The sequence below is a fragment of the Halichoerus grypus genome, chromosome 5 (assembly GCF_964656455.1).
Source record: "Halichoerus grypus chromosome 5, mHalGry1.hap1.1, whole genome shotgun sequence".
Taxonomy (NCBI): domain Eukaryota; kingdom Metazoa; phylum Chordata; class Mammalia; order Carnivora; family Phocidae; genus Halichoerus; species Halichoerus grypus.
Genome location: NC_135716.1, coordinates 110,803,007 through 110,829,305, shown reverse-complemented (window position 1 = coordinate 110,829,305; position 26,299 = coordinate 110,803,007). Strand labels below are relative to the sequence as shown.

The 26,299-nt window shown below is 37.9% G+C and overlaps 1 protein-coding gene and 1 pseudogene across 1 annotated transcript; one reads left to right on the top strand and one right to left on the bottom strand.

Annotated features, from left to right (window-relative positions):
* The first annotated feature begins 208 nt into the window (after nt 1-208).
* On the top strand, nt 209-20,133 carry DR1 (down-regulator of transcription 1). The gene is made up of 3 exons (XM_036091179.2): nt 209-1,177; nt 9,592-9,755; nt 18,087-20,133. Exons 1-3 carry the CDS (start codon nt 958-960, stop codon nt 18,228-18,230), a joined length of 528 nt encoding a protein of 175 aa, XP_035947072.1. The 5' UTR covers nt 209-957; the 3' UTR covers nt 18,231-20,133.
* Nucleotides 20,134-20,943: 810 nt separating this feature from the next.
* On the bottom strand, nt 20,944-23,353 carry LOC118535008 (eukaryotic translation initiation factor 2-alpha kinase 1 pseudogene; annotated as a pseudogene).
* Nucleotides 23,354-26,299: the final 2,946 nt, after the last annotated feature.

Sequence of the window (26,299 nt, the reverse complement as noted above, 5' to 3'; positions counted from 1 at the left end):
CGCGTGCGGAGGGGATCTCCGGTACCACGAGGCGCACGCTCGCCGCGCTGCGGTCCCAGTGAAGGGGTTGGGATTCTGAGGCGCGTGCCGAGACGACGGCAAGCGGAAGCTGCTGGCTGCGAGGACTGGCTGTTCTCGCCGGGGCGGGTGGGGGAAGGGCTGCGGCCACACCCGGAAGTCGGTCTGCGAAGGGTGGGGGGACGAGGAGGGGGTGAGGCTTCCGGTAGCGCAAAGGGTGTCGGGAGAGGCTTCCAGCAAACCTTCTTCCTTGGCCTCTGGAGGGACCACCGTTGCCGCGGATTCGGCTTCCACGATCTGCGTTCAGGCTAAACGGCCACGGCGGCCGCTACTGTCGCTCCCCTTGTGCCCGGCTCTGTCTGTATTCGTTCCCAGGCGGCCGCCCCGGTTCCAGCAGCGGCCGCGGCCGACATGTTGTGAGGCGGCGGCGCGGGTGTCTGAAGGATGGTTTGGCAGAGGCGGCGGCAGCGGCTGCTGGCGGCGGCGGCAGCGGGGGCTCCGGCTCTTTAGAGCCAAGCCCGCTGGGTGTCCGCCCAGTACCGCGGTGAGGCCAGTACCCCTGGACCTTGCCTCTGCTCCGGCGCGGTTGGGGACCGCGGTTAGGCGACAGCGCCCGCTCCTCTGAGGGGACACGAAGGTGGTTCCCCAGTGCTCAAATTTCCGGACCACCTTTGCTTTCTCCTCTCCGACCTGGGCAGTGCTGTCCCCGTAATCCTCAGCGCCCCGACCTCCTTCCCAGTCTCGCCCTAAATCTCTCACACGGGTGTTCCCCCACCCTCACGAACCGGCTCCTCCCCACCTCCCTTCATTTTCTGCACCCTCTTCTCTTGGCGCTCCTGGGATCACACTTTTGAGGGCAGCCTTTTGAAAAATTCGCGGAATAGTGCACCAGAGCTGGGGAGTTTTTAAAAGTCGGGGCGCGCGAGAGAGGGAGATACGATGGCTTCCTCATCTGGCAACGATGATGATCTCACTATACCTAGAGCTGCTATCAATAAGATGATCAAAGAGACTCTCCCCAACGTCCGGGTGGCCAACGATGCCCGGGAGCTGGTGGTGAACTGCTGCACTGAATTCATTCACCTCATATCTTCTGAAGCCAATGAGATTTGCAACAAATCGGAAAAGAAGACCATCTCACCCGAGCACGTCATACAAGGTAAGTGGTAGGTGTGGGGTTTTGTTTAAATGAGGGTCGGGGACAGCCTGCTAGTCGCGTGACCCGTTCATGTCAAAGCATTCATTCCTCTCCCCTGATAAGTACTGACAGACGGGGGGGAAAAGCCACGCGGGCGTGGAAGCAGCCGGTGCCTTAAGAAACTCCTGTGTAGTACTGTGGTGCTTTTCATCCAGCGAGTACAAGTACGGATTGCAAGCGTTTAGGTCAGCTCACGTCCTCCAAAGAGAAAGTTAGTTGCCGTCTCACTTTACGGCCAGGTAAGCCGAAGCAACAAGAATTTTGCCTGCCTAAAGTTGAACCCAGACATCACAACTGAGTTGTCTGCCTAAAGTGGAACCTCGATCGTGACAACTGAGAAAGGAACCCAGAGTTCTCCCTTGGAAAGTGAAAATTCAGACAGGAACTTCAAGCGTGAGAGGCAGCACCCTTTCCCCACCCGACCTTTTTACCGGTGTAGGGGAAAAGATAAATTTTCTGAACACGAGTAGAAGAATTCTTAACATAAGTGTGTTCAACATTGTAAAGTTTGGTGATGTTGAATAAAAACAGTATATTTTCTGCTTTAAAAATGGTTCAGTGGGGGGCACCTGGGTGGCTCAGTCGTTAAGCGTCTGCCTTCGGCTCAGGTCATGATCCCAGGGTCCTGGGATGGAGCCCGGCATCAGGCTCCCTGCTCAGCGGGGAGTCTGCTTCTCCCTCTCCCACTCCCCTTGCTTGTGTTCCCTCTCTCGCTGTGTCTCTCTCTGTCAAATAAATAAATAAAATCTTTAAAAAAAATGGTTCAGTGGTCCACCCATTCAGCAAGTTAATAAAACTCTCCAGTTCTATACTGTAAGAAAAGGGCGGATGATCTTTATCTTCTTTCTTCTTCCCTTTTTCCTTCTTTTTTCTCTCTTTCTTAGTTTTTCTTTTGTGTAGCTTGCTTTGCTCTATGGAGATAAATTTTTAAAGCTTGGGTTGAAAGGTTGTAAGAGATTTTTTTCATGGAACATTTCCCTGTCCTTTCCTGCTGCCATGCCCATTTAGATGTATACACCTAAGCTTTTATTGAACAGCATTTCTGAAAGTTTCAGTCGTTTCTTATCTTGGAAAGGATTTAGTCCAGTAGTAGGGATTTGGGGGACCACATTTTGATGGTTTGTTTCAGGCATAGGGAGACATATTTACTAGTCCTAATTTTTTGAGAGCACTTATATATACTCTTGTGAAAAAGTTGTATTCAATTTGAGGTGACTATTTGCCTTTTATAAAATTCTAACAATTTGTTATTGCATTTGAAGTCAAAAAATCATGATTAATTTTAATCATTTTAGTAGGCAGACAGTTGTCTACCATTTTATTTTTTATAATTTAACTTTTTAAAGGTGACTTTCCTATTATTCTGAAGTAGAGAACACATCTGCTTGTATTCACCATATCCAATATTTTACTGTCAATATTGACAAAAGAATTAGATGATTCATTTTTGGTCCTTAATGATGTGTGGAAGGTAGATTTAAGTACACTCTGCTATTTCCACTTCAGTACATGAGGAGGAAAAAAAATCTCTAGGAAAAATGATATTTGATTTTAAAGCTAGTATTTTTTTCTACTTGTTTGGTGTGCTGAGTACTCTGGCAAGTACAATGAAAGTCAAGTTCTCTATGTTTTGTCTTGTGTTTTATTTTTACATTGTATGTACAATTGTCATAAGTCTTTCATAAGATTATCCAACACAGATAGCTACAATTTCCTTTTACAACTCATAAAAAAGAAAAAGAATCTTTTATCAACATTGCCTTTCTAATGAAAATTGCACGAGATTTCTAAAGGATCTGCCTAAACATTTGTTTACAACACAAAAGTGGGGTCATTCCAAAAATCTAATAACACATTACAGTCTGTCTTCTTGGGTAGTTTATTCTTTTCTAGGATATATTTAGATTTCTGATTGACATGATGGAATAAAAGTGCAGCTGTAGCGTGCACTATGCTAAATAGCTCAACTTTGGAATATGCTAAATTCAGTTTAAGGTGTGAGTCAGAAAGTTCCAGTGAAAGCATTTTCCTTTGTGTACTGAGGATGATTGATTAATTTTTTTAAAAAATCATTCATTGGGGGAAAAATAAATCATCCATTGACCTGTTATACTCTTACAAATTTACCCGTTTTTTGGGTAACATTGCTGTTGTTAAGTAGATAAGGCCCTACCATTTTTGCCCCCAGTTCTCTCCAGTTAGGGGAATAAAATATATACATTTATCATCTTGTATTAATCTCACATTCTTTAATCATTTTAAATAATTTTTGTCTTGAGTGGTTACATTTTTAAAAAGAAATCCTTAGGGTGTGTATTTTTTTAGGCGTTTAACAGATTAATTCTGGAAAGCTTGCTAAATCATGGTAGATACGACATTTTTTTTTTGGCTTTTCTGTAAGTACTGATTATTTTGGTATGTAGGATATATCCAAGTGGAATAATAATGTATATTTAAAGTTGTATGAATCTCACATGTTGAAGTTTAGATTTTCTAGTAATAAGTTTAATGAATGAGATTTTGCTTTAGGACATGTCATTTTTCACTTGCTACTTTGCTTTACCTTGTCAGAGCAAATTAAGCATTTGAGGCAGTTCTGTAGAATGCAAGTTACTAAAGTTGAAATAATTTTATTGCCAGAAAATCTTTGAAATAGTTAAATTCAAAAAAAATTTCTAAATGTTATGTTTAAGAAAGTGGACTTCGTATTGAAGATCACAGATACACAAAGGGGTTCTAAGCTATAAAAGGTGTTCCTTTTATGTCATTGCTGGTTTCTGTGAACACATATTCTTTTTTTTTTTTTTAAGATGTATTTATTTTAGAGAGAGTGGGGGGGAGGGGGCAGGGGGAGAGGGAGAGAGAGAATTTCAAGCCCCATCCTGGGGCTTGATCTCAGGATGCTGAGATCATGACCTGAGCTGAAATGGAGAGTCAGACGCTTAACGGACTGAGCCACCCAGGCACCCCTGTGAACACATATTCTTAAATGAATTTTAACATAGTCTGTTGTATTACGGAAAGAACTGACATTGAGTTAAGAGTGGCAAGTTCTACACTGGAAAGTCTTTGGCCTTATGCAAATCTGTTAAAGGTTTCCCCATTTATGTATAAATAATACCTAATTGTTTCAGGTATTACTTGCATTTATTGAGAATCAGTTGAGGTTGAGACCCTTACATGATATGCTCTAATAAATAATAATTTTTAAAATTATAATGGTACTGATTGAAACATAAACCTGGAAGTCTGTTATGTTTAATCTTACAGCATGATGCCATTTGTTAAAGCCAAAGTGTAAGTAAGGATATTTTAAGTGACTTTTTTTTCCTTCATTTTTAATCTCCTGCTAAATTCCCCACCCCCACATTTATAACAATAGTAACTGAAAGTAGTGAAAGTTTGAAAAAGTCTCTGAAGATTTGCTTCTTCAGAAATTGAGTTTCTCCAAGTTATCTATGTTAAAGGATTTTTAAAAATTCAGTCCCTCTCACACTGGTACTTTTGTAAAACACAGTAAAAATGGATCACTAGAAAAACAAAATTTAAAAAAGACAAAAGTTCAATTTTTGTTGTTAGATTTAGTAGACATAAAATTACTGTCAAGTTGCTATGAAGATTCTTTTTTTTTCCAGCTTTATTGAGATATAATTGACATAACATTGTGTAAGATTAAGGTGTACAACATAATGATTTGATATATGTATATATTTGTGAAATGATACCACAGTAAGGTTATCTAACACATCCATCACCCCCACGTAGTTACAGTTTTGCTGTGAAGGTTCCAAAATGCTTACTTTGATTTTCATACTTAACCCATTGCAGACCATTATGAGCAATTCTGGTACAAGTTCACGGACCATAGTTTGAATAGATTTGCTATAAAGCCTAAACCACAGTCTATTTTAGAAAGTGGATGTGAAGCAGTTTTTAAAAATCAGAGAATCTGAGTGATTGCAGAGAAGTTGTAATAATAAGGAGAATGATACTGTATTACCTAAATAATCATGGATGCTCATATTTTTTTCCAAAGGGACACATTGTATATGGCATTGTTCTTTTCAAGTTGGCATTTTATTATTTTCCTTAAAACTGATATATCTTTCGTTTTTATTTTCCTTCTGCCACCCAACAATTTCTTTGAATACTACTAGGTACTTGGCACTGTATTAGATACTGCTAAGGATAGAAAGATGGATGATGGGGCGCCTGGGTGGCTCAGTCGTTAAGCGCCTGCCTTCGGCTCAGGTCATGATCCCAGGGTCCTGGGATCGAGTTCCCGCATCAGGCTCCCTGCTCGGCGGGAAGCCTGCTTCTCCCTCTCCCACTCCCCCTGCTTGTGTTCCCTCTCTCATTGTGTCTCTTTCTGTCAAATAAATAAATAAAATCTTAAAAAAAAAAAAGAAAGAAAGATGGGTGATATTTGGTTCCTGCTCTATCAGTCTCTCATTATTGTCCCAGATTCCCAGGAATAGTGATCCATAGAGGACATGGTTAAGGGTCTTCAGAAACCTTTGCCAGGCTCATGAGCCAAGAAGTCACATTGGCCTATATTATCCTCTAAATATATTTAAGTGAACTATATCACCCCCCTGCCCTTAACATACAAACAAAAGAAAATAGAGAAATTTGAGAACGCTATTTTATGTATTTTAATTTTTTAATGAAAAACCTGCATTATACAGGTCACACAAAGTCTTGTTATAACAAAACTTTATAAGATTATATCACTTTTGTAAAATAAGATAAGACTATATTAGAATTATTGTTGCTGGGTGGGAGTTTTACCTTTTTTTTTTTTTTTAAGTGTTTGTCTTGTTAACATCTGTCTTTCAAATTGAAAAATGTGCCAAGTGTTTTTTTCCCCTAATATACCATGCACTTTTCTGGGTATAGTTTTAAAATACATGGCAGAGGGTAGCAGACAGATCTCTGAGGAGCAAGTGATGTATGTGTTTTACCCACAATTTTTTTTTTTTCTTTTCTAGCTTTTACTCTGAGATCCCTAGAGCCAGGGCCGTAACAGTCCATTAAGTCTCTTTACACAAACTAGAAAAAGGCACTTTTTCCTTATAAACCTTTACTACTATCTGCCAGAAAAGTGCCATAATAAACATACAAATCTATGTGTACAGTAGGAATGGCCCTCCTTAGATATGGTACTGTTGTGCACTAAATAACCTGCACCACTGCAAATGATGGCCCTGCTTATGAGTCATTTCCCTTATCCTTTAAGATTCTCCTTTGTGTAAAATGGGAATGAGTATTACTACATGGTAACAAATGATGTAAAACATCTCCTTGTTTAGAAGATACTATAACCACTTATGGCTATCTGTTAGCCAAAATGTATTTAAAATTTGGATTAAAGTCAATGTAGTTTTTGAAATTAAATTTATGGCTCTTCCCGTTGAGCCATTTTATTGAGAGTACAGATTTGTATATGGAAGCTCTTTGAATAATATTAAATATTAACCTTGGATTTACTTGCAAATTTTTTGAAAGCAGTGCTCTTAACCTTAGATGTTTTTAAAGGTGAATTCTTTGTCTTCTTTTTAATTTTTTTTTTTTTTTAAAGATTTTATTATTTATTTGAGAGAGAGAGAATGAGAGAGAAAGAACACATGAGAGGGGATAGGGTCAGAGGGCGAAGCAGACTCCCTGCCAAGCAGGGAGCCCGATGCGGGACTCGATCCAGGGACTCCAGGATCATGACCTGAGCCGAAGGCAGTCGCTTAACCAACTGAGCCACCCAGGCGCCCCTCTTCTTTTTAATTTTTAATTCAAGCCATCCATGGTTAAAGGTAGTTTGGATTGGATTTTTTTTTTTTTTTTGATGTCTAGTCTAGTAATTCATGATATTTTGAAGAGTTGTCTCCATTGTGTTGATTTGTTAATTTTATAAATTTTAGTATTTTATATTACAAATATATTCGTTCAACTTGAATTTAGTGTGATACTGCATACCTCTACGTTTATTTAGGTCCTGTACACTTATCAGGGCACTCTTTTATTTTTTTTTACGTAATTAATTTTTTGGTAGGGCACTCTTTTAAATGTAAGAAAAAAAATAAAGATGAGTAATACATAGTCCAAGTAGTTAAGCTAATCTTATGTGCTAGACACTGTTAAATGCCTTAGATTACTTGTTTATTGAGATTATTCTCACATCCAAAAATAATAAAAATATAATAGTGAGTACTTTATTTGCTCATTCTATGGGCCATCCTCTGTTCTAAGCTCTTTGTTTATATTAATTCATTTATTCTTCACAGTAACCTGATCTGATGAGATAAAGGTACTGTTATTCTTGTTTTAGAGGCACAGAGGTGAAGGAATTTATCTAGGGTCACACAGCTGATATGAGGCAGAGCTGGGATCAGTCTGGCAGCCTTAGGGCCTACATGCATAACCACTATACTGCATATGTTTTAGGAAGATATGAAATAGATGCTATTCTCAGAGAAGGAAAACTGAAGCTTGGAGATATGTATCGAAGGTTATATGAATATATTGACAACCAAATTTCAAATTCTAAGATATCTGTCTGATTTTACAAGGGGGAGATTACTTCTGTATAGAAGGATCAGGCAAGCTTAATTTGAAGATGGAGTTTGATTTGAGCCATGAATGCATTACCATCAGGATGAATGTGGGAAACTGATGTCTGCTGGGAAACACTGAGCTGTCAGATTTAGCATAAGTATGCAGGGATTTAATGGCAGAAATAAAGCTGGAAGGTGGGGCTATATCCTGGAGAAACTTGGTGTACACTAAGGAAATAAGACTTTCTTCAGAATGTGGGAGGAAACCATAAGCCATTCTTGGTTTTGGTATCATCTCCAGCCAATATTACTGAAAATATACTGTTATGTTCATGCCTTTAAAAAGGAGAATAAAAGAAAAACTTCTATCATTGACGCTTAATAATCCGTCTGTCAATTCAAATAAAAAATGCAGGTTGCCTAATCTTCACTTAATTTTCCACTATACCCCAAGCTCCTTGAGGCCAAGAATTAAGTGTATTTTGATATACAGAACTCAGAGTAATGCTTTATTGAAGTTTTTTGGAGGGTGAAGAGGGGCAATAAGTTAATATAATTAAAGTTCAAGTAATAGTACTATGCTTTTTGGCATCAGATTATTTCTAAAGAAGGTTGATGCAAACAGCTTAATATTTGAAGTAATTAAAGTTATTAATCATTTCCAAATGTCTTAAAAACCACAGCTTACACAGGGGGGAATGTGTATTCATAAAGGTGTATTTGGTATTCTCCCTGAAGAGCAAATCCCTGATGTTAGAATTCAGGGCATCTTTACTGAGGGCACTCTGGTTCATCGTAATTGTTGAAAAACTACAAGAACTGATGAACTAAGTTAAGTTCATTTACTATGTTTTTCACCACCTATATTTCATCATTGGGTCAGAAAACAAAAATGCCAAAAAAACACACCAAAAAACCAAAAATGCCTTTGGAGATATCAACAGATAGTAAACTATAAAATATAATTTTAATTACTGTGAGCCAAAAGGAAACTTAATGCTTTGTCTTGATTACAGAAGGCATTTAGAAAGTGCATTCTTATAAAATTTTCCTTTTAAGTGTGAAAAAATAAAGGGAGAGAATTTTTTGTTAATACTTCTATCCTTATAGTTTTCCTTTATCCCAGGTTTCTGCCACATCACTTGAAATGTTTTTATAGTGCTTCCTGTTAAATTTTATTTTCAAGGGAAACTTGTTGGCTGAATATAAATGCTGAATTTCATAAGTTATTTCCACCAGTATTTCTTAAACTTGGCAGTTTGAGTGTCTTTGCTAAAAATAGTTTTCTGTTGATATATTGTACAAAAGAACTTATCTATTCTTTCATCCTATCCTACTGACACTTAGACATGTGTTACCAGCCTAGTTTTTCTAAGCCAAATGGCACAAAATATGTTATTAACAAATAGATTCCAAATATTTCCTTTTTTTGTATTCTTTGAAAAAGTGACTGAGTTAATGATGTTTGATTGACAATGAGTGGTATAGGAAAAATGTTTTCTTATTAAAAGCACATATTCTTACATTGGACTTTTTTTCTCACAGGAAATGCTTTGGTTTTTAAAAAGTTAGAAAGAAAAGGAAAAGGGAAGACCTATGCTGTTAAATATTCCTCAAGTTTTATCTAATTTGCAATTTAATATTAAGAAAGTTGATAAAATGGATCTAGCCATTCAGATAGTTGCTGTGCAACTATAAAATAGGTAAAATTATTACAAGACAGCAGCCCCCCCCAAAAAAAAAACCCACAAAAGCTTAGTGTTCCATAGATAGGGGAAAGACTAAATTTTATCACTCTTTCATGTTTTCCTATTTTCATTTCCCTAGCACTAGAAAGTTTGGGCTTTGGCTCATATATCAGTGAAGTAAAGGAAGTCTTACAAGAATGCAAGACTGTAGCATTAAAGAGAAGAAAGGCCAGTTCTCGTTTGGAAAACCTTGGCATTCCTGAAGAAGAATTATTAAGACAGCAACAAGAGTTATTTGCAAAAGTAAGTAATGCATTTTAAATTATTTTCATCTGAATCCTACCCTGTTTGCTAACAGAAATCATACCGGTTTCTGAAATCATTTCCTAAATCAACATACATACCCAGAGGATTTTCTTTCTGTGGCTGATTGTTTGATCATAGAGTCTGATGTTTAGATCTAACTAACCAGTTTGACTCTGTTTGGCCAGTTATTTACTTCTTATAAAAGTATATATTTGTAGCAACCTGTTTTCTAAGGAGAATAACTCCAAATAACTACTGAGATTTTACTTTGATGGTTTTTTGGGGTTTTTTTCCAGACAAAATACCGACTTAAAAGCATGAGAAGTATACCTAAACATTCTTAAAATTTAAAATGGTGGACTGGTGAGAAAATACTATATCAGATTTTATAATGAGTAGCATATGAGGAAAATTTGATAAACATCTATTTTATAGTTAAATTAAGTTTTTTTGATTTAAATTCAGTTAGCCAACAAATAGTACATCATTAGTTTCGGATGTAGAGTTCAATAATTCATCAGTTGCTTATAATACCTGGTGTTCATCACGTCACGTTGCCCTCCTTAATGCCCGTCACCCTAGTTAAATCAAGTTGTTTTTTTTTTTTTTTTAAAGATTTTATTTATTTATTTGACAGAGAGAGAGATAGCGAGAGCAGGAACACAAGCAGGGGGAGTGGGAGAGGGAGAAGCAGGCTTCCCGCCGAGCAGGGAGCCCGATGTGGGACTCGATCCCAGGACCCTGGGATCATGACCTGAGCTGAAGGCAGACGCTTAACGACTGAGCCACCCAGGCGCCCTAAATCAAGTTTTTAACACACCTTTGAAACAAACATTCTAGGGACATCTGGGTGGCTCAGTCGGTTTAGCGTCTGCCTTTGGCTCAGGTCATGGTCGCAGGGTCCTGGGATTGAGTCCCACATTGGGCTCCTTGCTCAGTGGGGAACCTGCTTCTCCCTCTGCCTGCCAATCCCCCTGCTTTGTGCTCTCTCTCTGACAAATAAATAAAATCTTTAAAAAAAATAATAAAACAAACATTCAAATCCTAAAAAATTTTGAAGGGCTAGTAGAACAGCGAAAGGGAGAGAACTTTTTTTTCTTATTAAAGTTCTAGTTACCAGTTTGTGAAGGATTAGCACCAAGTACTAATATTCCTCTATTTTATTTTTTAATATTCCTCTATTTAAAAAAAAATAAAAAAGGAAGAGAGAGGATGAAGTTCTTTTTTCCCCACTAAGTTTTGGCCTCTCATTTGAGATTGTAAGGCAGTTTTGGTTTGAATAGAAAGGGTGAGATTTTGTACCAGTTATTGTAGTTACCAGTATTGTATTGTAGAACTGGGAAGTATCATTTTAGGTAATCTCTTCCAGATTGGCACCATACCTGATCTCTTTGTAGTAATAACAATCAGTTGGGTTTGAATCAAAAAGCATTTGAATTTTAAGTGTTGTCAAGTACTAGGCACTAGAAACCATTTAAACTAATAAGAAAAATAAAAGTTTACTAACATTTGAGTTCTAACCATGTGTTAATCATGTTGCTAAGTAATTTACCTGTATTTTTTTAATCCTCACAACCACCTATAAGTACTAAAGAGTTACTAAAAGCTTTTGAAGCAGGCGTAAACACAAGCAAACAATATATAATCCATATGAATATGAGGTTACAAAGAAAGATGATTAAAAAAAATTAATGGCTATTATTTATTAATTCTCTGCTATTGTAGATCACCTAGAGAGTTCCAAATTAGATTTTTTTTTTTTTAAAAGAGAGGGAGAGAGGGTAGGGAGGGGGAGAGGGGGAGGGAGAGAGAGAGAAAGAATCTTAAACAGGCTCCATGACAGTGCGGAGCCCGACTCGGGGTTCTTTTTCACAACCCTGAGATCCTGACCTGAGCCAAAATCAAGAGTCAGATGCTTAACCGACTGAGCCACCCAGGTGCCCCCCAAATTAGATATTTGATGAAAAGAAAATGATTCTCTGCTAGATACTTTACATACTTTGCAGAGTTTTATAAGTATGAGTAAAATAAATAAAATATAGTAAAATGTAAATTTTACTATACCCATTTACACATTAAGAAACAGATTTGGAGATGGAGAAACTTGATTGAAATCGATCATTCATTTGTTCTACAGATGATTACTGAAGTCCTCACTACTTACCAGACGTAGTGCTGAATTCTAGGCTTATAATAGTATACAAAAGAGACATGGTTCTTGCTATTCTGAAACGTAGTTTACTGGAAAGGATTGAGTTAAATAAAACAAGTAAGTTCATATAGTTAGGAAGTGTTGGAGTCTAAATTCAAAACTCCCATCTTCTCTGACTCCAAAACTTGCTCTTTCTTCATTACCATGCTAATGTTCTAGCCTGTATTTTGTCTGCTTAACTTTATTTTGGAACATTTTTTTTTTAAGATTTTATTTGTTTATTTGACGGAGAGAGAGAGAGAGAGAGACAGTGAGAGAGGGAACACAAGCAGGGGGTGTAGGAGAGGGAGAAGCAGGCTTCCCACGGAGCAGGGAGCCTGATGCGGGGCTCGATCCCAGGACCCTGGGATCATGACCCGAGCCGATGGCAGACGCCCAACGACTGAGCCACCCAGGCGCCCCTATTTTGGAACATTTAAGTGGAACATGCCTTATCCTTTCCAGGGCAAAAAGAAGAATGAAAGAAATCTGTCAAATCTGCCTTTACTTTTCTATGCTTGTCATCTGTTTTTTCCTCTTCCTTATCTCCCTTCTTTCTTACCCTCACCTATGGGGTCAAGATCCCTTAGTATTTTTTTGCTCTTGTGAGAAGATCAGCAGAGAGATAAAATTATAGCACCTATCTAGTAATTCTTCCTCAAAGCACAAAGCAGTTAAGTCCTAAATATGAAAGGAACTGTTAAGTAAATATAATATCTTTTTCATTAGTTTCATTTCATTTCATCTTTTAGACTTTATTTTTTTTCAAAGATTTTATTTATTTGACAGAGAGAGAGACAGCCAGAGAGGGAACACAAGCATGGGGAGCAGGAGAGGGAGAAGCAGGCCTCCCGCAGAGCGGGGAGCCCAACGTGGGGCTTGATTCCAGGATTCCGGGATCATGACCCGAGCCAAAGGCAGAAGCTTAACGACTGAGCCACCCAGGCACCCCTCATCTTTTAGACTTTAAATACTAACACAATTGCAGCCTCATTTGAAGCTGTCTTTCAGCTGTTAGCAACAAATATTTGGAAAGGGGAAACCATTAATATACTGAAATTAAGGTTAACTGTAAATTATAAATGAGTCGTTTTAGTATTTGGGAATGAGATTCTTAAAACATAGGAAGACTCTCCAAAAGAAGAAATGAATTAGGAAATATATATCTACTCTCTTTCACACTCCCATTTTAGAAGAAAAATACTTGGGGTACATTGGATAAGAGGCAAGAGGGAAAAAGGAAATTAGAAAAAGTACCACTGAAAATTTTAATTTGTGAAAATGAATATAAACAAAATCTATCAGTCAGCAAAGATTTTAAAGGCACGGGAATGTTTTTATGTCCAGACAGAAAAGTGTGGTTGCTAATATGGGGCCATGGTACTTAAAAGTCAGTTAAATTTTAATTGTAACCAGTATGTGTCTTTGCAGATCACTGAATAAACACGAGATCAAGCACCTTTTGCAATTAAACCTGTGTAGAGACCTGAAATTATTTGAGTTTTTTTTTCCGTGCTATGAAATTATACCTACTTATAGTTGATTAAGGCACAGAGTAGGTATTCTTAAGTTTATTAAATTTAAATATTTGGTTTGACCTATAATTTTCTTATGAACTTTTTTTTAAAAGATTTTATTTATTTATTTATTTGGGAGAGAGAGTGTGCAAGCAAGTGAGAGAGAACACAAGCAGGGGGGAGGGGCAAAGGGAGAGGGAGAAGCAAGACTCCCCACTGAGCAGGGAGCCTGATCTGGAACTCCCTCTCAGGACCCTGGGATCATGACCTGAGCCAAAGGCAGATGCTTAACTGACTGAGCCACCCAGGTGCCCCATTATGAACTCTTAAAATGTTTTTCATGAAGCATTCTTAGTCTGTTTTACACTCCAGGTATTCCTGCCATAAAAGTAAATATGCCTGTGTGTTAGAATAACTATTTTCCATACTTTTTAAAAATAAAAATGAATGAAAGTAGTGATTAGAATATCTGGTTTTTTATTTCCTAAACAAAAAAAGTTTTTTTCTTATAGGAGAGGTATGATAATAGGTACACTAACAACTATAATATGAGGCTGACTGTTTCATGAGGAAGGTATAGAGATCCCAAGTACGGAGACATCACATTAGATTTTGGCAGTGTAAGAGTGTGCCAGTTATTTTGCATGTGAGTGCTAATACAAATTTAAACCTAAGCCGACTTCACATGTCTCCTTATGAATGTTGACAATGGAAGGAATACCTTGCCTGTAGTATAATATCAGTTCTGGACTGAAAAGCTGGGGAAGAAACTTAATTTTCTTTTTTGCATAACTCAGAAAAACAGCTAGTGTGCAGTTTTCTTGTTGACCTCAGCAGATGAACTGAGCTGATTAGTGTTAATTCAGATTCAAGATTATCTGAATCTTGATTTGTGTAGATTTGTGATCCACATGCAATATTAACTAAATTGGATAGCTTTTGGGACGCCTGGGTGGCTTAGTTGGTTAAGCGTCTGCCTTCGGCTCAGGTCATGATCCCAGGGTCCTGGGATTGAGTCCCGCATCGGGCTCTCTGCTCAGTGGGGAGCCTGTTTCTCCCTCTGCCTGCCACTCCCCCTGCTTATGCTCTCTCTCTCTCTCTCTCTGACAAATAAATAAAATCTTAAAAAAAATAAATTGGATAGCTTTACATTTTCACATGTGTACATAGGCTCTCCCCACCCTTTTCAACATCCATTAGTTATTGAACTTTGTAAACTGGCATTGAAACATTACAATGTTTTGTTGTAGCATTTGATGGAGAATCTTTTATATACACGTAGTAGGTGAAAATTAAATCAAATTGCAAATCCTTTTTTTTTTTTTGAGCTTAAACTATATACTAAGTTGTTGGTCCAAATTGAGTAGAATAAGTTAAACTTATATTGCATTCTGTTACCCAATATGAGTGTATTTTTGTAAGCATAATCATGTTTAAATAAAATTTTAAAAAGAAAAAAACATCATGCGCCAGTTACTAAACAATTTTCTTAGCTTGAAAGCCACCTTTCTATGCTTTGATTTGTGACCAAGCCTAGTATTCTGCAAACCGAGTTTCTGCTTTTCTTGTGTACTTCATTATAGACTCTGCTGCCACTAGGGGGTTCTGGAGGGAGATTGCCAGGTTGGAGGAGGAAGGCAGCACTTGGGCTCCTTTCTTTTACTAACTGTTGGCTTCAAGCTCTTTTGTATCACCTACCAGGGCTTCTTCACTCTGGCTGCATCAGTTTTTTTTTTCCTGTAGCAGGACCTGAATCCAGTTTGCAGTTTCTTTAATACTTACAGAACCAGCCTAAACATTCACCCTCTTCCTTAGGGATGTGGGTCTCAAACCTTGGGGCACTCTACCAAGCTCAAGAGATGCTTACCAGCCAATCTATGTCCCTTCTTCAGAGGTCTGAGTTTCAGTTCCATGGATTGTTCCTTTAAGCTTCTAAGTTTTAAAAATTCCAGCCTCTTCCTTTGTTGCCCCAGTTTTAGGGATGGTGGCTGGTTTTGATAGTTACCAGTTGCATGATATCTTAGTGTTGTTTTCTTGCCTTTTCGATGACGTAGTTACCAGCTTTATACTTCGTTAACAATCCTTTATATTTCATTTTCTCTGTTCCCCTAACTAGTGTGACTTCTATCTCCTGATTAGATCCTGAATGATACAGTTAGGAATCAGGAAAAAACTTAATAGATAAAATAGGATTTCAGTTTGAGTTGAAGGAAGAGTGGACTTTCGTGAAAATTAGGAAATTTCAAATAGAGTGAATATCAGCATGAGTTAAGGTAGCAAAAATGGGAGGGTATGGTGTATCTGGGAAATATTTTATGTTCTAAGTTTTTTTGGAGTACCAAGTATATATTACAGAAGTTGATTTGGGAGATAGGTTGGGGCAGGCAGTAATTTGGAGGACCTTGAACTCTAGGCTGAGAAATTGGACTTAATTGGTGTAACAGATGATTTTTTTAAAGTATAATAATGGCCTGATTAGAATTCTCATCTAGAAATGTTTGGATAGCAAATTCATGACAGATTATTAAGAAAAGTTAGGAATGCACATGGTGAAATCTTTTTTTTTTTTTTTTTTTTTTTTTTTTAAAGATTTTATTTATTTATTTGAGACAGAGAGAATGAGACAGAGAGAGCACATGAGGGGGGGAGGGTCAGAGGGAGAAGCAGACTCCCCGCCGAGCAGGGAGCCCGATGCGGGACTCGATCCCAGGACTCCAGGATCATGACCTGAGCCGAAGGCAGTCGCCCAACCAACTGAGCCACCCAGGCGCCCACACATGGTGAAATCTTAATGTTAGAGTTATGCTGAGTATTACCATTTCCCCACAAAATATTCATTCAGAAAATACTGGAGACCTATGTGTTGGGAATGCAGCAAAGAGTATGAAAATAGTCTCTAGTCTCAAGTCTAGTGGAGAAAAAAGATAATATGCTCAGATAATTAAAGAATAAAATAGATAGGTGTGGGAATGCATAGAGAATTATGGCATATGAAATAGAGTATTCAATATGACCTAGAAGGGTCAAGAAAGACCAATTTCTGTTTTAAATGATAACTAGGAATTGGCCATGCATAAAGGAAGGTAGAGGATATGAGCCAGGCTTAAGGAACAATTCTGAGAAAAGGCAGAGAAAGAGAAACAGCATTGTTTTCGTAGAATCCAATGGCAGGGGCGCCTGGGTGGCTCAGTTGTTAAGCATCTGCCTTCGGCTCGGGTCATGATCCCGGGGTCCTGGGATCAAGCCACACATCGGGCTCCCTGCTCAGCGGGGAGCCTGCTTCTCCCTCTCCCACTCCCCCTGCTTGTGTTCCCTCTCTCGCTGTGTCTCTCTCTGTCAAATAAATAAAATCTTTAAAAAAAAAAATATCCAATGGGAAATTATATGATCTTTTCAAGAACAGATTCATGTTTTCCCTCTTCGTGGGATTTTTCTGTGAGTGGATGAAATTAAATAGGGAAAGAGCTTTAGCTGTTGCAACGGTGTGTGTAATGCATATGTATGTATCTTAGTTTCTAAAATTCTTTATTAAGAATAAAGCTTTAGAATATAAAGCTTTATTTATTTATTTTTCTATTTATTTATTCAAAGTAGGCTCCATGCCCAGTGTGGGGCTTGAACTTCTGACCCTGAGATCAAGAGTCTCATGCTCTAGTTACTGAGCCAGCCAGGCGCCCTGGTTTCTAAAAATTCTGTGATGATTGTTGGAGAGGCTATATATCAGATGAATGGATTTTAACTATCTCACTTAAATTCAGTCCTGGATAAGTGCCTTTTCTTTACTGTGTATGGGAAGGGTGTATGTGTGTGTGTATTTATGGAGAGAGGGACAGAGGAGAAATGTATGTATGGGGTAGGGAACTGTGAGAGAAACTCAAACATCAGAGTGTCTGGGTGGCTCAGTCGGTTAAGCATCCAACTCCTGATTTTGGCTCAGGTCATGATCTCAGGGTCGTGGGTTAGAGCCCCCCGTCGAGCTTTGTGCTCAGGGCAGAGTCTGCTTATCCCTATCCCTTTCCCTCTGCTACTCCCCCAGGCACTCAAGCCCGTGCGCTCGCTCTCTCTCTCTTTTTCTCTCTCTCAAATAAGTAAATATCTTAAAAAAAAAACAAAAACCCTCAAACATCAAGGTAGCTATTGCATTCATGTATGGTACTTCCCCTTAAGAGTTAGAGGTATTGTACTAGACAACATTTAAACCACAGAAATAATTTTTAGATTGAAAAATGTTTACATGTTAACTGTAAGTTGAGGGGACAGAAGAATCAAGTGAAACAAAAGGAATGAGAAGCAGAGAAAGGAACCAAAGAGAGGACATTGTGATTTTTCTACCAGCTTTTTCAACTTCATTTGAGCCAAAGGTCATAAAATTATGTGGCATAAAGGGGACTGTCTGTAAAAGAACCAAGTTTTGGAAACTGTCCTTAGTTGACAGGCAGTCGTCTATATTTTCTTATAGAGTTCATGTTCTCCAGATGTGTAACAGTTATATAGTGGTTGGAAAATACCCAAATTTGATGATTAAGTCTGTAATTGGCTTAATTTATATTTAACCGAAGTGTATATGTTGTGAGTTTAAAAAATATATATATTATTTGTTTTTATGTTTTTGGTGTTTAGGCTAGACAGCAACAAGCAGAATTGGCCCAGCAGGAATGGCTTCAAATGCAGCAAGCTGCTCAACAAGCACAGCTTGCTGCCACAGCCAGTGCATCTAACCAGGCAGGATCTTCTCAGGATGAAGAAGATGATGATGATATCTGAAATTTACCAGCTGAGTTTCTATTTCCTCTATAAATGTTTTTCCCTGCACAAGAAAACAGTGAAAGAAATGCTTATCTGTAATTTTGTATGCATCTTGGTGGACTTGCCGTTGGTATTCTAGGGATGTCTGTTGTTAAGTTTCATCTATTGTGTGCTACTCATGTAAAAACTGTCTCTTTGAACTATTGAAAATTTAAGGTTCAGTATAATATCAATTTTGAATTTTTAATGGTGTTTATGAAATTTTAGATAGCAGTGAGTCCTTTATTTGATCAATAAACAGTGTTACAGAAAACGTCAAGTTTATAAAATACAGTGAAATTTATACATACAGAAACTCTAAATCTGCATTTGCATTTCCTCTGCCCTTTTAACTAAACTAAAAATTGGGAATTTTAAATTATTGGGGGGAGGGTGTTGTGTGATGCAGTAGATGTTAGTTCAGGTTGGTGAAAAAACAGTTCAGTTTTGTAGTATCTGAATTTTTTGTCTTTTAAAATGAGTATATATATATATATATATATGCAGTAAATATATATGCTCAGATAAATATACTTGTTTAGAAAAAATCTCAAAACATTCAAAAACTAGGAAGGAGTATGTTCAATAGTTGTATAAATTCAGTGGGTTATGTTTCTGATTTTGTTTTTGTTTTATGTAGAGGTAAAAACTACAGTTTTATTATGGCATAATTCATCTTGAGCTGCGCTATTACATTTCAAAGACTGCCCAATTTTGAGGACTGTCATGATTCTTACTATTTCACTCCAATAATTGTTAATAGTATTACTTGCTTAGTCCATCCATGTTTATTGGACCTTGTGAAACAATTGCTTAGGTTCCATTGGTTTAATGGAGATTCATGAATATTCAAACCTTTGCTGGGGGAAAGAAATGAAAGTTAATAAGCATGCTTACTGTAAAAGAGGGATTTTTTGGTAATTTAACTTGTAGTTATAGTTTACTTATTGTTTGTTTTTAGCATTACTTTTACATTTTCTTGACTAGATGGCCTAGAGTGTCCAGTGCTTCCTTTTGAAATGGTGTCATTGTCTCCATCATAATTGAGTGATAGCTTTAAAAATGATTGGCTTTATTTTGTTTAAGAAAGCATGTCATAACAGATCAGCCCTATGTGAAACATAAATAGTTTCAACCTACTCATTAAAAGGGAGAAGGTTTACTTTGGTTACAATAAAAATAAAGTAGTGATTTTTATAGGAATCCAGTGAGTTGAGGAAATGGCATATTGTGTATATTTTGGAAACAGAATGAAAAAGCCTCTTAAGATAGTATAAAGTAATCTAAATTCCTATGTCAGTTGCCAAATCATTTAAATTTGTATATTTACCAAGCCCAAGGAAAAATTGTGGCTGCTGGGATTCCAATTTTAATTGAAGAGCTAAATAAGTAAAGTTTATAAGTATTAGATTTCTTAATGATCTTATTTTGCAGTTTTAGGAAAAATGATATATTAGCATATGTTTATTAAATACACTTCCCCCATGCCATGAAAAGGTTAATTTTGCTGGATGTTTTAAGTTGAAGTTGATACTGTATCCTTGAAGTGCTTTGGACAAGATAGAAGGGGTTGTTTTTTTAAAAGTTTAAGTACCAAAGGTAGTCTAGTCTAAGAAATAATAAGTTAATAAGTGTTGGCTTTTCTAATTTGTACTGTAACATCCTTATACTTTCTATTTTAAGATTATCTGTTTCTTAAGTAAACAACTTAGATATTTTTCCACACTTTTTTTTTCCCTGATGCAGAGTTCAGGTTAATTAATATTTTACTGCATCTGATAATGTATTATATGTTTGAAGCCTAGTGACTTTTCATTTTGACATTCTTGTGATTTCATATGCTGTATTCTTCAAGCAATAAAATTCTGATGTGTTTTATAAATTGTTTTTACATTTAATAATCTACATAGATTAGCAGCAGATTTCTATTATGAACATTTTTACTAATTTTAAGAATCTTAGGCCCAGAAGATATTTTTATCATTTGGTATATAGTACCTGACTTTCTTCTTTATTGTTATTTCAAGAAATGTGGTTTTACTTGTACTTTTGTAATTTATAGTCCTAGGATCTAGGCATAACAAAACTAATTAAGCAGTGTTTTACTTTTATTTTTTAACATTTAAAAGTCACTATACTGTCTGTTGAGATTTTTAAAATCTTGTGGAGAGAGAAACAAATCTTCAGAGTTCTTGAGAAATAAGGTTATTGTTTAGTAAATATTTTCCCCACTTCCTTGAATACATATCTGTCTTTTTCAGTAGCCTATCAAATTGATAAATGCTGAAAAGCTACCAATTTTTAAAAACTGCATATACCATACATATAGAAAAGTATATAAGTGAGGGTTTTGACAAATTAAACGTAATCCTATCACTGGCCCTCAGATCAAGACACAGCTGTATGAAACCCCAGAAGCCCCTCTTGCCCTATTTTAACACTACCTTCTTCCTCCCCAGAAGTAAGTACTGTTCTGTTTTCTAAAACCATAGATTAGTTTTGTCTTTTATTTTGTGTAGATGCAATCATAAATAATATACTTTTTAAAAACTTTTACAACTTCACTTTAATAAGTCTTATACAGGCTTACTAAAGAAAAGTATTATACCCTTTATACCATAATAAAAATTGAAAATTTACATTCCAACTGACTAGCTTAAAGAGTTTAAGACCACTTCCACATTTATGGAGCCTAATTAAGGCTAGACAAGCACATTCCTATCTTCCATGTCATATTTAACCCTTTGTTCTGAGAAAGGAGGCTTAGCTGTTTCTTTCTTCAATTTCTTTTTCTTCTTCTAGTATCTTTGTAGGGTGAGATTAACATTTCCAGAATTTTGGAAAAGTTCATTTTATAGCAGCTGAACAGAGCAGACAGTCTCTGAGTTGCATTCTTTCTGGTTAAGTGCTGGATACACTTGGCTTGTGTTTTACTGAGGGATTCAAGTATCTGACCAGTTCTTAAACCTGTTAAAACTTGTACTTGGCTGTATTTCTGTTCCAAACGGCTGAAAGAGCTCTAGTAGGATCACACCCAAGCTATACATATCTGATATGGTGTCACACTCAGGTCCTTCTAACTCTTCAGGTGAAGGGTACTGACAAGTACCTACTCTGGAAGTATGTGTTGGTGTTCTCTTGCCATGTCTATTGATCCAGTCTGTGTTCTTCTGTATGATGTCTGTGCAGGCCAGACCAAAGTCTCCTATTTTTACTTGCTGATCAGGGCCATGAGGAAAATATTTCTGGGCTTCAGATATCTGTGTACTATTCTCATGTTATGAATATAAAATACACCTTCCTCCAATTCTTGAAAGATTTTTATTGCAACACTGGCCATAACATAAGGACATGCAGATTGGCTCCCACACTCCTGGCCCTGCTTGTTTCTCTCAGCTATCCAGTCCCACAGAGAGAGTCCCACAGCTGGATCTGGATGTGCAACATCAGGTGACACTCCATCAGGTGATGTCTGCCCCAACAAGTTTTAAGTTTTCTTCAGAAGATTCCTCGATGGATGTGAAATTCTCTTCAAAGTCGCAATCATGCCTAAGTGGCCGCTGATGTTCAACAATCTGGAAGACAAATCAGCCAAGCCATCTTCTTGGAGTAAAATGAATGATTCAAATTCACTGGCATCTTTTGTGACTAAATTGGTGATATAGTTCATCAGTCTGTTAGTCTGATTTTCAATGCCAGATTCTTCTAAGGATTTTTCTTTTTCTAAGGTGAACTTGGCGAGGATAGTGGATGAGCTGTTACTTTAATCATTTTTAACATCATATTGATTTTTGTCATCCTCCTGGTTCCAACCTCACTTCCAGAGGTGGCAACTGAATAGAAATTCTACCTTGCATTCGGGCCACGGGAGCATGTTCTATCCAAGCATTATGATGGCCCTACAATTAGGATACCGAAGACCTGCCAATACCTTCACTCACCATAGTACCTTCATGCAATCTGTTTAGTTGCACCCTTAATCAGGATTTTTTTAATTGCAAATTTTTAATTGCAAAATACTGACCATCTAATTTATTCCTGATCTTGTATACTCTTTCATATCTACCTTTTCCTAAGGTGGCAAGCTGTTGTAATTCATTTAAGTAACATGAAGTTTGTTCTTCAGAGCTACTTCCCTTGATCTGATGTTCTGGATGTGAGAATTATCATCTCAAGGATCCTGAGGAGCTCTTTCTTTAGCTGACCTCATTAAATGAGCAATAGCTTGGGGCGCCTGCTTGCCTCAGTCGGTAGAGTGTGTGACTCTTGATCTTGGGGTTGGGAGTTCAAGCCCCATGTTGGGTGTAGAGATTACTTTAAAATATTTTTTTTAAAGATTTACTTATTTTAGAAAGCAAGAGAGAGCACGCAAGTGGGAGTAGGGACAGAAAGAGAGGGAGAGAAGGTGGATGGGGGCTAGAAGAGGGCTGCCAGCATTCTGGGTGCCTCACAGCCCTGGGCCAGGAAGTCCATGACAGGTGCCATGCACAAGCACACCCTGTTCCATCACCTTCTGCCTCACGCTCCTGGGCCCTGGAGCTGCTCCCTAGCGTCATGGACTGCAGCCCTGCCTGCCTGCCAATCCAGTGCCACCTCACTCAGCACCCCAATGTACTCTTTTTTTTAAAGATTTCCTTTATTAGAGAGAGGGAGCACAAGCAGGGGGAGTGGGAGAGGGAGAAGCAGACTCCCCGCGGAGCAGGGAGCCGGATGCAGGACTCTGTCCCAGGACCCTGAGATCATGACCTGAGCTGAAGGCAGACGCCTAACCGACTGAGCCACGCAGGCACTGACCCCCCTCCCCCCGCAGTGTACTATTTTATTTGATCGTTTTATATCTGTGAGTATACTGGTTTTCTGATGCCACTGTAACAAATTACCACAAACTTAGTGACTTAAAACAACACAAATTCATTCTCTTATAGTCCTGGAGATCAGAAGTCCCAAACTTTTCATTAGGCCAAAGTCAAGCTATCAGCAGGGTTGGTTCCTGAATCTGAAGGTTGTGAATGGAACATCTGTTTCCTTGCCTTTTTTCAGCTTCCAGTGGCTGCCTGTAGTTTTTGTGGCCCCTTACCTGGTATTAAAGCCTCTGCTTTCATCATCACATCACCTTTTCTGTAGTCTAATCTTCCTCTGCCTCTACCTTTAGGGCCCACCTGGATGATCCAGGATAATCTCGTTTCAAGATCCTTAATTTAATCACACCAGCAAAGCCTCTTTTGCCACATAAGATAACATTCACAGGTTCCCGGAGTTAGATCCTAGATATCTTTGGAGGCCATTATTCAACTTGCTAGAGTGAGATTTACTCAGAGTGTATGTGTTTATAGTCATTCATTCTCATTGCTGAATAGTATTTCATTAGTTTAACCATTTTTATTATATCCAAAATTTTTCCATTCTACCATTGATGGGTATTTGAGGAATTTCTAGTTCCTGGCTATTATGAATAACACTGTGGAGAACATTCTTATACATGTCTTTTGGTGACTGTATATATGCACTTCTGTTGAATATATACCTGGGAGTGGAATTGCTGGGTCATGGGGTGTGCACATATTTGGTTTTAGTATGTATGTCAATTTTCCAAAAGCTTATTAGATGGCACTATTTTAATATGTACCGTTATAATGAATTACTCTAAAGGTCTAGAGGCCTGACAATGTTAGTGAATTTCTCAAAATACCTAAATTTTACCAAATGAGTTATATTTGCTACAGCAGGTCTGTTGTTACTTAATATCACACAAGATGAAAATAAAAGCAAAAGTATTTGTTCTTATTACAGACAGAGTAGTATTGTGCACTCAGATTGTTGCTCCTCAGAAGAAATGCAAGTTTTAGGTAATCATAAATAGTATGTTGAGTTTATAAATAGAATGTTTAGTTATGGAAAATATATGATTTACATTTTTAATTGAATTAAAATGTTTTTGTTATAACCTTTTTTGGAAATACAGATATTTCCTCATACCCAAATGGCCACGGAAGCATTATCTAATCCAGATGGCATAGACACTGCCTTCCACTGGGCTTCACTTGGATTGTGTTTGTTTCTTTTCTTCTCCTCTGTCCCCAACACCTTGGCCCCCTCTACTTTTTACCTTGCCCCACGGCATAGAATATTATGTGTAGGATTGGCCAGGGTGAAGAGAATGACTGCATAAATAGCATCCTTTCACCTACCCCCAAGCATCACCACTGATCCTTCTCCTATTTCCTCAAAATAAAAGATCTACTCTTACATATGTATTTCTTTTTTTGTTTGTTTTATTTATTTATTCATGAGAGTCAGAGAGAGAGATAGAGAGAGGCAGCGGCAGAGGGAGAAGCAGGCTCCCTGCCTAGCAGGGAGCCTGATGCGGGACTCGATCCCAGGACCCTGGGATCATGACCTGAGCCGAAGGCAGACGCTTAACCATCTGAGCCACCCAGGCGTCCCATACTCTTACATATGTATTTAAATTTGCTTTTTCCCTATACAAGATATAAGTGAAAAGAGAAGGTAGGGAAGCAAAGAAGGCAACTTTTAACTTATAATCAATTTCTACCAGAAATCAAGCAACTTAGAACCTTAGAAATTCTTAATTTCTTAGAACTTCTTAGGATTTCTCAGCCTCAGCGTTATTGGCATTTGGGGTCAGTTAATTCTTTGTTATGAGAGGCTGTCTGTTGTGTTGTGAGTTTAGCAGCATCCCTGGCTTCTATGTATATACTGGGTGCCAGTAACCCCCCCACCACTTGTAACAACCCCAAAATGCCTCCAGACATCCCTAGATGTCTTGGGAGGGGGTGCAAAATCACCCCTTGTTGAGAACCTTACAACATCTGGGTTTTTACTTTTAGGATAGGGTACTGGGGAAAGACTGAAATTGAACCTCTGTTTGGAAGCAACACATGGTGTAAATCGATAAAGACAACAAGAAGCAAGGTGATTTGGAGAGAATAGGCCCAGGATTAAAATATATTTTGAGGAAAGTAAAATCTTAAAGGTGGCTCTGACTTCACATCTGTAGATCTCTGTACCCCCTAGAAAGCTGGTCCAGTTCTTAAAAAACTACCTGCTTGGGGCTCCTGGGTGGCTCAGTTGGTTAAGCGTCTGCCTTTGGCTCAGGTCATGATCTCAGGGTCCTGGGATAGAGTCCCGTATCGGGCTCCCTGCTCAGTGGGGAGCCTGCTTCTCCCTCTCCCCTGCTCATGAGCTCTCTCTCTCTCTCTCTCACTCTTTCTCTCAAATAAATAAAATCTTAAAAAAACATTTTTTTTTTAAATCTACCTGCTCATTGCTTTTCACCCAGAGATCCTAGCCAAACCCAGTTTAAGATAGATCAGGTATACTGTCTCATTACAGTGTATATCTTTTAACAAGTATTTTTAAAATTGCTTTTATTTTTTTATTTTTAATTTTTTTAAAGATTTTATTTATTTATTTGACAGAGAGAGACACAGCGAGAGAGGGAACACAAGCAGGGGGAGTGGGAGAGGGAGAAGCAGGCTTCCCGCCGAGCAGGGAGCCCGATGTGGGGCTCGATTCCAGGACCCTGAGATCATGACCTGAGCCGAAGGCAGATGCTTAACGACTGAGCCACCCAGGCGCCCCTTAATTGCTTTTATTGTGGTTAAATATACATATAAAACGTACCATTTTAATCATTTTTAAGTGTTCAGTTCAGTGACATTAAGTACACTGATACTGTTGTACAACCATCACTCTCTCCAGAACGTTTTTATTATCCCACACTAAAATACTGTACCCGTTAAACAATAATTCCCCATTCTTTCTCCCTGCAGCCACTGGTAACCACTGTTTTGCTTTCTGTTTCTAATGAGTTCAATGATTCTAGGTACCTCATATAAGTGGAATCATACGGTATTTGCCCTTGTGTGTCTGACTTATTTCACTTAGCATCATGCTTTGAAGGTTCATGTTGTAACATATATCAGAACTTCATTCCTTTTTACAGCTGAATAATATTCCATTGTATATATATGCCACATTTGTTTATTCATCTATTGATGAATGGGTAGCTTCCACTTTTTGGCTAT